Genomic DNA, 11,960 nt, shown 5'->3' on the forward strand with positions numbered 1-11,960 from the left:
CAACCACCTTTTACATTATATTACATTATATTATATTATATTATATTATATTATATTATATTATATTATATTATATTATATTATATTATATTATATTATGTTATATTATATTATATTATATTATATTATATTATATTATATTATATTATATTATATTATATTAATCTGATTTTTTTTGTGGTAATAAAATTAAACCTAAGCAAACAATAGCATTTAAAATTACTTAAAATGTATAACAATGATAGCCTGATGTGGTCATACTCAGATTCTAGTCAGAATATGAGTCTGATATTGCTCAATACGGCTGTGATTATGGGGTGTGTTTCAACCCGAACCAGGAAAGAAAATGCCTCTGCATTCTAAAAAGACCTACAACCAATCAGAGCAACAGAGTAAGTGTTGAGCGACGCTTAGTTGTCAACAGAACTCAACTGCATGCACTCTGGAAGAAGTAGAAGAAGATGAGTGTAAACGATCTTTGCCGGTGTTGTAAAAAGAAGTACTTACCAACACAACCATCATTTTGGTGAACAATGAGGCAACAATATTTGGTTCAAACAAAGTATATAAAGCAAGTAATCATGATTTTTATAGAAAAATACCATTAAAATGCATAATATAATATAAACAATCATCTTGTGTACATTATGTATTATAGCAAATGCCTGCCGACAACACCAACGGTTCGGTGTTGTTTTTACACTTTACAGCTGACTTCTACTTTATTAAAGAAATGCTACAGCTATATGAATATGTGGACATCTTTTATTTGAAATAGTCGGTTTGCATATTTAGAAACATATTGATTGATGTATTCTCCTGTGTTGGCACAATGCGTTCCCGGATGAACGTTATAAGCAGCCCAAACTCACAGCATATGCAGAGATGGGTTTTGAGCTGCTCCACGCATGTAAATGATAACAGTTAATGTGGAGCAGCATTTACTGTGAACAGAGCCTCTCTGAGATGCATTCAAATAATTAAAGCACAGGGCATATATTTTTTTTTTTAAATTGAATCACAGTTTTTGTGAATTCACAATAGCCCTATGCTATAGCATGGTTGTACATCGGGAGCAAGTAAGGTCAAAAAGTAGTCAGGGTCATATCGGCTGATGTCCACCTCTTCAGATCTAACCTCAGACCAAGGTATAAAAGATTCAGACCCCATGATGTAAACACCTGTTTAAAATGTTCCTGTTGGTTTTTTTTTTTTTTTTTTTTTACTTGCAGTTTCATAATACCCTCATCTGACAGATGAGTACTACTTCCTTTTTCATACCACTTCCTTCTCAGGATGTATCATCAAGTAACAAAGTGTCTTTCATCCACCCAGCTTTTACCTTTCATAGCAGATAGTTTTTATTAATTTATTTATAAAGTGTATAATTGATAATGGATTTTCATTATTTTTATTTAATGATTAAGGTACATTTTTGGCCTTCTTTCCTTTATTTGATAGAATATTTAGGAACACTTACTCACTGGCTCTTATTTTAGAGAGTTTTCAGTTTCTCTTGAGTGTTGTTTTCTATCCAAAACATTTGAATTTTTTTAGTCAATCGGAATAAACCTTGTGTTGTGACAAAATACTCTTGTTGAGAGCCTTATCATCTGTGTACCCATGTCCAGGTGGAGAGAGAGAAAGCCACACTGACCAGCACTGTGCATGACCTTCAGCAGCAGTTAGTCCATTCCAAAGATTCTCTCAGTGAGCAACAGGTGAAGATGGATCAGCTCACCCTATGTTTGGAGACCCTCCAGAGAACAGTCTCAAAAAGATCTTGTGAACAAGGGAATGGAATAAGTCTGTCTCCCAGGTCCCTTCAGAACCAAGAGGCTGATAATGGCATCAACTATTACGAAGTGGATGCAAAAAACACAGAAGTATTAGAGTGCCGCATGCAAGAGGCAACTGAGGAGCTTGCGCATCTGCGCAAGGAGCTGAAAGAGGCTGGTGAACGCTCCAAGGCCCTGGAGGAGCGCTGCAAGCAGGAGAAAGAACGCTGGCGGGGTGAGGCGCAAGAACTCGCTGATAAAATTAGACAGTGTATCGCTGCTAGCCGTCACGACCAGGAAAGAATAGGACAATTGGAGCGAGAAATTGGTGCCACGCGACAGGTCGCCACCGACTCTGAAGGCCACCTCAGTGTTGCGCAGGAGGAGCTTCTGGCCTTCTCTGAGGAGCTGGCCAACCTTTACCATCATGTGTGTGTTTGTAATAACCTCACGCCTAGTCGTGTCACACTGGATTACTATCGTGAAGGAGCCCAAGCAGGGAGAACGCACAACCATTCACAATCCCACCACTATCGCGGATCCTTCCGCAAGCACAGGCGGTCAGGTGAAGTGTTGGACTTGGGCAGCGGAGGTAGTGGGGAGACGTCCTCTAGCTGTGGAAGTTGTCCAGGGTCTCCTACATTAGACTTCAGGGACCCAACCAATGTGCGCAATCTGGTAGCTATCATACGCTGCCAGATTAAACATTTACAGGTATGGCTCTATTCTTTATAGTACAAATACTTAAAGGTGCACTATGTAGTATTTTTGCAGTAAAATATCCAAAAATCACTAGGCCGATGTTTCCAACTATTTGTGAATTGTGAGAAAATTTCTATTTTAACTAAGGACCGGGATGTTTCAGCATAGCGTTTGAGGAAGTCGCCTGTCAATTGCGTCATATCTGCGCTACCCTTGATGTCGTGTGTTTTATTTGGCCAGGAGCACTTTACTCTTAGCAGTGTGAACAAGTAAACGCACGGCGTAACGTCATAACATCATAACATCATTTTAAACTCTCTTAAATGTATCTAATATGATAAAAGCTCCATTACCTCATAATCATAACCGAAAGAGCGGATCAGTGCAGGCGCCCGGCGAATGTGTCCCGTCCTGTCATAATAAAAGTCCTGGTGTTTGCGAGGTGGTATTTGTTTAACAGTCGCTCCAGCAGCTGTGCTCAGCTCCACAACACTCGGTAACGTTAATAACCACATGCATGAACATGATTTCTGCCTGAGTCCTATTTTCCACCGGCTGTAAGGTGAAGACCACATGTCCCAAGATGCAGCGCTCAAACTTTGCATCATCAAACTACGCATTTGTTTTGAATAGGCGCCCTCCAGTGGACGGAAAGTTGCATAGTGCACCTTTAAGAAATAATTAGGAAGTGTATAGTAGAATTCTAGACTTGTATGACTTTCTTTTGTGGAACATTTATATAAACGTATAATATATATCTCTTATGTTGCACAAAAGGAAGAAAATAAGAAATTTGGAACAGGGTTAGTAAATTACAACAAAATGTTAAATTTTGGGTGGACTATTTTATATTAAGCCTTTAAGCTGCTTTTTGGGGGGTGAGGTAAGGCATGAAATATAAACGGATCTGACAAGGCTGCATTAGGATGCCTGCCTAAATCTTTTTGTAGCACCAAAATTTGGATTATAGCAGCAATGTTGCTTTGAATCCACTCAAGTAAGCAAAGCATTTTTAAAAAATAGTTATATGAATATCTAAACGTATGCTTTTTATTTATTCTTTGGAGCTTTTGATGTAATATGTTTATATTCTGTTTATGATTGTTTTTATATTATGCATGTCATGCTTTTTATATAATTATTATTTACTTGGTTCAATAATTTGGGTCAGCATTGCTGTGTTAGAGTGTGTTTTATAAATGCATCTTATTTATTTAAATACTTACTTTTGCAACCTTTTCAGGTGGCGGTTGACCTGTGCAGGCAGCGCAACCTGTTGTCCTCCCCAGCAGCAGGAGGAAGCACTGATTCAGACCGTGATACAGAGGCACTGCTTGAGGAAGTGTTAAAACTGAAGTCTCTGCTGAGCACCAAGAGAGAGCAGATAGCCACACTCAGAACCGTCCTAAAAGCCAACAAACAGGTACAGATATTAGATAATTAGTGTACTACCTATTAAAAATGTGCTTCAAAGTTCTAGAAAAAAAAAACGTTACCCAAATATTTATATTTAAAGGGTCTATATTTATAATTCAGAAACCCTTGTTATTAGCGACACCCGTGGCCGTTATGTGAACTGCAGCCAGCAAATTATTACTCATTCACACAAAACGTTTCGTGGTCCCGATATGGTCACCGCATAGTCCATTTTCTGCTCTTTTTTGCTTAGAGGTAAAAATAAGTTTGAAATACCTTTGCAGCGATATACTTTTAAAGCGTAAGTTCAGTCAAAAATAAAAATTTTGTCATTAATTACTAACCCTCATGTTGTTCCAAACCTGCAAGACCTTTGTTTATCTTCAGAACACAGTTGGAAGATATTTTTGATGATATCTTTCATATCATTCATAACTATTTTAAATATGTCTTTACTACCTTTCTGGGCCTTGAAGAGGTGTTAATTCAATTGCTGGTGGGGTCAGAAAGCTCTCGGATTTCATCAAAAATATCTTAATTTGTGTTCCAAAGATGAACGAAGGTGTTGTGGGTTTGGAACAACATGAGGGTGAATTGGTGAATTTTCATTTTTGGGTGAACTATCCCTTTAACGAACATCCCAACACTGCCCATGATGCTGAGAGTGGCATTTACATGCTCATCTAAATATGTGCTGTGCGCTTTCCTCTCAATAACAAAATAAACACAACAAAAATGACAGTGGTGAGAAAGCAGCAGTTAAAGGTGCCCTAGAATGAAAAATTGAATTAACCTTGCCATAGTGAAATAATAAGAGTTCAGTTCATGGACATCACATACTGTGAGTCTCAAACACCACTGCCTCCTCCTTCATATGTAAATCTCGTAAATCAAAAACTCCACAGAAAAAATTGCTTCTCAACATAAACCCAACCGTGACGCAAGCGTTCGGGATCATTTATATGCACATCCTCAACATTTGCATCTGTCCAAGCATGTTCATTGTCAGGTGGATATGACGCAGCCGAATCATCAAACGACACTTGAGGATAGCAAAAATGGCTCTCATGACACATGTCATGTTTAGGCTGTGCATGGGACTGTTGTCAAATGTCAGCAGTCATGGTTGAGGTTTATTATAATCACAACAAATCATTCGTTTGTTTGGCCCATTTCAAGCAAGCTTAAAGTGTCATTCAGTCAGTCTGTGTTCTGTCAGGACGGTCAGGACTAGAGTTTAGATTCTCTGCCCGAGCCCAAGCCCGAACCTGACCCGAAGAGATTTCCTGGCACTATCCTCGGGCCGGGTAGGGCCGGGCCCTTGCTCAAGCGTTTTTTTTTTTTTTAATCATTAGTCTACTTTACTAGTCTTATTGGGCTATAATCAGAAATTATATATATTTTTAGCAAAGTAAGAACTAATACAACAACTAAGAAACAAATGTGTAGGCTACAAAGTTGCACAGGTCAGGATTAGTGTAAAAATGCGCGTTAAACTCACAGCTCGTGCAGTGATGGAGTGAAGTATTGATTCTGAACAGAAACGCTGTGTCAAGAGCTGCTCGCGTGAACAATGCACTTTGCTTAATTAAATATCTTCGAATCGTTTCGTTTAAAAGTGGACATTTCAAGCTTTTTATACGCATATTTCTCATGTCTGTGAGGCAAGTAGCTGCTGAGTTTCGGTTTATTTATGAGACGCGCTCCAGTTCATGAGCAATGAAAGCGATCATTCCCACGACTTCACCTCACGATTATAGTCTGCTATTTGCTTTTTATTTATTAAATCCAGGCAATTGGCCTAAGAAACCTTTTTTAAAATTAAGATACAATTTAAATAAAACGAAAGAAATGCTTTCTATAAAACAAAACTTAATATTAAACTAAATATAACCACCAAAATCATTTCTGACCCACTCGCATCTTTTCACTTTTCATAATCAGATGAAATGTAAAAATAATATTATAATATTTAACCATAAATATGAAGGAAAAACATTGTTTAATGGCTACCACAAAGTAAGCTACAGATAAATGTCTAAGCTGGATTTGAGCGGTGAGCGGATCATTAGCGCGCGCCTGCGAATTATTGAGCGGAGTCAAGTCAACTTTATTTATATCGCGCTTTTACAATGACGATTGTTTCAAAGCAGCTTCAAAGTGTTAAACAGGAAAATATTGCAACAAAATTTGATTCGGCTGTACAGACACTGTGGAGAAAACAGTGATGTTATCAACTCATTTAAGTTTATCAACGTTAGTTTTAACATGAGTCACACCGGTCCATTTCGCTGCGCTTTGCTCATTACAGGCTCGTTCTCGTCAAAACGGCCACGTATTGAAAAATGGTCGGGTTTAAATCGGGCTCGGGCTCATAATTACAGTTAATGTGTCGGGCCTGGCTCGGACACAACGTGCACGGGCTCGGGTAGGGTCGGGCTTGATTTTTTTGAGCCCGATCTAACCTCTAGTCAGGACTCACGAGCTGAACTGCTGTGAGCTGCTGAAATAAGCCAATCAGAGCAGAGCTCAACATTAATATTCATGACTCTTCCAAATAAGGCAAAAACAGAGCATTACATCCTAGGGACAATTTATAGGGTTGTAAATGGACCTGTAAAACCGTATCTGGAAAATTTTTGCCCTTAAATAAGCCACATACCCTTTATGTAAATATCAGAGAACAATTTAACATATTGTTTCAAATCATTCTAGGGCACCTTTAAGAAAAGCATCTAATCATACAGGGTTTTTCCTGGGTCAAAAATGGTCTTCGGTGTTGGCTGACAGACATCGTCATCGACACACACACTAAAAAGTATCCTACCCACCTGATCTGCAAGCGCAATACTGACAATAAATTTAAAATAAATGCAGAGAAACAGTTTGTAATTATTGCTTATCTTATTTTGATTTCTCATATTATGTAGGATCTCTTCCCTTGCTTCCCGTTTGCTTTTTTTATTCCTCATGTTCTTTAAATTTACAGATTAAGTAGCATTATTTATTTTATTTATTTACTTATTTTTTTTACAAATACCTTAATTTTCTGCCTAATACAATTTAATTCAATGATCATCTAGCTAACAACAACTTTGTTTTCACCTCACTCCAGTCGATTTTAGGCTATTTATTTTTCTACACATTGTCAACATAAGCTGAAATACTGTGGATAATTAAAACTAATTCTTACTATCCCCTCTTGCTGAACTGGGTAAGCACACTTGTGTTCTGAGTAAATGATTAACCTGATTTGTAAATTCAGTGTTGGACAGATCAGTTGTTTTAATGAGTCGTTAAAATGATTCGGCTCAAAGGAGCCGTTGGTTTGTGAATCGGACATTAGCAGACGATACGAATCCCGTCTGTGAACATTGTAAAAGACTTGTCAACACACAGAAACCACTTCATAACTGGATAGGATTTGTTTCCTGTTTTTTGAAAGTAGGCCTATGGACTATGTCAGCGCAATACATACTCAGCGATAATTCAAGTAAAAAATTGTCCGAATGCGTTATGGATTCGGTCTTCCAAACTTTGGATTGTGATTAATATGTTAAATGTGAGAGAGCTAAGACAGTGCTTATTTTGAAGAAAGTGCGCGCTGGGGTGAGGAGCTCTCTGATCGTTCTCCCTAACTCGGTTAACGTGCCCTATCACAAGCGCATCAGTCATCTATTCTACATCACTAAAAATCACAATAACTGATCAAATAAGGCTTTGGTGGGACAAAAATGAGTTTTGGCGGCTGCCAAAAAAATTTAAATGTAGGAAAAATCCTGTCATAGTGATGTGGATATGTTTGTACCAGCTCTGCAATTTACTGGCATTATGTTGACAGATGAGGTATAAGAATTCATTTCATGTGTCATTGAATGGAAGAGAAGCTCTTGGGAGCGTGCATAAACGTTGATTTTTCCAGACAAAAACGTCTCAAGTCCTTCATAAAATCAGTCTAAAGGCTTTAATAGGCAACCTAGGAAGTTTCTTTACAAGCGGTTCACACATTGGCAATAAAAAAGCAATTAATACATAAATTCTTACATATATCCCTTTCAGCTCTAATCGTATCATTACAATTCAAGCAGTAAACATTTTACATATTTAAACAGAAAACGTACATTGTCATTGAGAAGTTTAGATTTCAGAGCAAACAACTCTTAAAAATGGCCATATATTGGTAAACTACTGGGCATGGCCAGTATTTCAATTTGTCACTTCTTCTTTGTGCAGTGTAGAGTACGTTTTTTATACATGGCACATGGATTATTTTGATGTGATTGGATACATTTTTATTTCAAAAAAAATTATTCTTCCAGACAGCCGAGTTGGCTTTGACCAACCTGAAGACAAAGTATGAGACAGAGAAAAGTATGGTGTCTGAGACGATGATGAAGCTGAGAAATGAACTGAAGGCTTTGAAGGAGGATGCAGCCACATTCTCCTCCCTAAGGGTCATGTTCGCAAGCAGGTATGATGGGATTACACGTGCACAAAGTGCTTTGTGTACTCGCAGGCCAAGGAAGTTTCTCAGGTCATCGTTCGTGCAGCTCCTTTCTAAGGATATCTATGGGGTTTAGGGTTAAACTGGTTGTTTGTATACTGGTTTGATTTATGGAAAGAATGCAGATGATTTCATGGGAGAAGTTGATTCAATCAGAAAACAATTTAGAAAACAATTTTAGTTTTAGTAGTTTTAACTTTTAAATCTAATCATCTTCATGGATCGTCTTGGGCTGGCTGAGAAATCCTAAATCATCAGCTGACGTGATATAAAGGTTTATATAGAAGTTTTATAGTCATAGTACAACCTGAATCATGGTGAAAGATTGCAGTCAACGTTTGTTTACATTTATAGAGACTTATGAGAGGTCTGGGATACAGTCATAGAGATTAGACAGTCATGACCCTGTTTTAAAAGCACGCTAATAAGATTATAATCTCAAGGCCCGTTCTCCCACGAGCTCCTCTCACATGCTGATTAACGTGCATGCTCTCTGAGCTCTGAGCTCAAGTCATAGATCAAGTGTCAAGGGAACGGTGAGTAGTGGAAGCAGGGATAACGTTTTGAGTCAAGTAACTGTAAAAGAAAAACCCTAGACCTCTATGGAACATTTATAATAACTCATATGGTATGCAACACATAATGATAATAATAAAGTTTTGTAATCTACACCTGGGAACACTACTCAAGTGGTCAGTCGAATGATTGTCTGCTGTAAAATGTCATATGCTTGGAATAATAAGAATACAATCATATTTAATTCAATAATAGGAAATGATTAATTATTTAAATCCTGTTTAAAAATAGATAGATAGACGCACATTATAGTTAAAATGGATTTATGTCGTGCGTGTGTGCGTGCGTGTGTGTGTACCGCTCTCTATTCCAGACATTCTTGCATCAGTTTTTAATAAAAACTAAAATGTTTTCACAGGATGTTTATGCAAAGTGTAATCCCTTTTATTCTTTTATTATTTCATCATATATGTATCTCCATTCCTGTTTCCTGTACTCTTATTATCTCCCTCTGTTTTCACAGATGTGACCAGTACTTAAATCAGTTAGATGAAATTCAGAGACAGCTCGCCGCCGCTGAGGATGAGAAAAAGACACTCAACTCTCTCCTCCGCATGGCCATTCAGCAGAAACTGGCACTGACCCAGCGGCTGGAGGACCTGGAGACCCCTCTGTCGCCTCTCAGTAACGGTGGGAGTCCACGCCATTCCCGGACCAAGCATCTGACCAAATCAGGCCGAGCTCAGCGAAGCCCCATGAGAAGCAGTCCACGCTCCAGTCCGGTGCTGGTTTCTACAGGCCCGCAGAACATGAGCAGCCACTTGAGGATGATCTCACGCAGCCTTCACAGCAGCCCCGTAAGAGTGCCCTCGTCTTCTTCCTCATCCTCGTCTCTTTCTGCCTCAAATGAACCCGAGTCCTCCACGTCCACACAGAGTTTAGCATCTGTCGGTCTTGTGCGTGACACTACTTTTGTTCGGAGTTACGGGTCAAGTTCGTCTCGCTCCTTAGATGACTCTACCGGAGGGTTAGGACCCTTCGCTATTCAGTCACGACAACCCAAAGTTAATGAGTCACAGGCAAATAAGCAGAAAATGTCAGCACCATTTCGCAGTAACACGTTTATTAAAGCACGTCGCACATCTTTACCCGTGACCAAAACCGGTTCACATTCAGTCGAAGCTTTTGCCGTACGATTAGGTAGAACTGATGGATCAGAGAAAAGGCGTAAAGTTGAGATGGAGGAAAATGATCTGAAGCTTTCTAAAAAGTCCAATGCAGAACGTGCGTTTCTCAAAAAGCAGTCTAACATCTCTAAATCCCGATCCGCTGAGGGAACTACGTCGAGTCACTTAGCTTGTTCAAATACGGCGTCTACAACGCAATCCAAATTTGTCCCTAAGGGAACCTCAAGTGTAGCGTCTCCAAGCAGTCAATCCACCCCGTACAGTCCATCAGATAAACAGCAGAAATGCTCATTCCCCTGTAGGACCAAAACATCCTCTAGGACTAGGTCAGCAAGCCATTCAAACTCATGTCATGACTTTGAGGAAATTATCTCCAACCCAAACCGTGAGATTAAGAGGCAACAAGAGCGACTCCGAAAACAGGAAAGAGGTATTGATGCAGCAAACAGGTCAACACACACTTACACACACCAGACCAAGTTCAGAGCCACGTAACTGCTCGGTTGTTGGTTAGCTAATCACATAAGTAGCACAATTTAACAATTAACTTGGATAAAATGATTACTAAAACATGCATTGAGAGGGTCAGAATTTGATGCTTCCAACAGCATTTGGGCATTTCATCAAAGCTGTCATTAACGGAATGATAATGCATGAAAACAGCATGTCTTCCTTGTTTCTTGTCTGTCACAGATTCTCTGCATCACAGTTGTTTAAAAAAAAAAAAAGATTTTTTTAGTGTCATCGTGTTATCAGCTGTTTTTCTACTTTTAGTGAAATTAAATGCATGCTTTTGAAGTTTCCTGCTCATCAAAGCATATGTGACCCGTGCTGGCAAAATGAGTCAGAAATATGCACAAACTTTTCAGGCTACAGGCAAAACAAGTGAAAAATTATTCTTCTTTTTTTTTTTTGGTTGATTTTTGAGGTTTTCATAAAACATTTTTCTTTAAGCCCTCATCTAGCAATCCCAATAGCAATTAAATGTCTAAAAGTATCTTTTTTTGTATGCTTTCTGAGAGGAGTACCCTCCCTTTTTCCATGAAAACAATCTTACTCGCGCTGACTGACCGATCCCATGCATGCGCACAAAGACAGCTCTTGTTTTTACAGAATTACAGTACTTATGTAAATGTTTGGTTAATGTTTGGGGGAAACATCTGATATGTATTTTAAGCTATGGTTGCTAGGTGATTTTGTTTTGGAATTTTCAAAAAACTTTTTACTTAATTTTTCTCAAAATTGACTCCATCAACTTCAAACAGGTGTAGCTCATTCCTATTCCTCCTCCCCCCCCTCCCCTTTTTTTTTGTCTGATTGAAACAAACCATACATCATTTTGAAGGGCTCTCGTTGTGATTCATTTTGACAGCACAGGTCACATTTTATTTGATCAAAGATATAAAAAATGTCAATATTGTGAACTATTATAATTTAAAAGAACTGTTTTCTATGAAATGTATGTGACCCTGGACCACAAAACCAATCATTGAGTCGCTCGGGTATATTTGTGGCAATAGCCAACAATACATAGCCTGACAAGCCAGACCCACATCAAGATGTTTGGTCTGGAAACTCACCATAGACAGGGCTCAGTCCGAGGGGCGGGATAAACGGTTGTCTTTCAAACTTCCTCTGCAAGCGATAGGATAGCGCTACACCAACCAGAGCAACATGAAGCGGAGCTAGTTGATTGAGTCAACTTTCGCCGTATCCTTTCGGCAAATCTCCGAACACATCTTCCCTTCTTAAGAATGATTTCAGTGCTGTTCTTTTCTCAAAGAAAAGCTTAACTCCAAGTCTTCCAGAGTCTCAGCCGTTCGGCAGCTTCTTTGTTTACAAGTAGCACGCAACTCT

General features: G+C 38.7%; 1 protein-coding gene across 3 annotated transcripts in view; it reads left to right on the top strand.

Annotated features, from left to right (window-relative positions):
• The window catches only part of zgc:162200 (uncharacterized protein LOC558638 homolog), a 30,846-nt gene that overhangs the window by 16,847 nt on the left and 2,039 nt on the right, over window positions 1-11,960 (top strand). For all 3 annotated transcript variants that reach the window (XM_067413275.1, XM_067413274.1, XM_067413276.1), the window contains 4 exons: window positions 1,632-2,492; window positions 3,724-3,903; window positions 8,216-8,367; window positions 9,440-9,773. In XM_067413275.1, the coding sequence (XP_067269376.1) occupies window positions 1,632-2,492; window positions 3,724-3,903; window positions 8,216-8,367; window positions 9,440-9,773 (1,527 nt within the window). The remainder of the gene's footprint in view (window positions 1-1,631; window positions 2,493-3,723; window positions 3,904-8,215; window positions 8,368-9,439; window positions 9,774-11,960) is intronic.

This window comes from Pseudorasbora parva, chromosome 13 (assembly GCF_024679245.1).
Source record: "Pseudorasbora parva isolate DD20220531a chromosome 13, ASM2467924v1, whole genome shotgun sequence".
NCBI classification, from domain to species: Eukaryota; Metazoa; Chordata; class Actinopteri; order Cypriniformes; family Gobionidae; genus Pseudorasbora; species Pseudorasbora parva.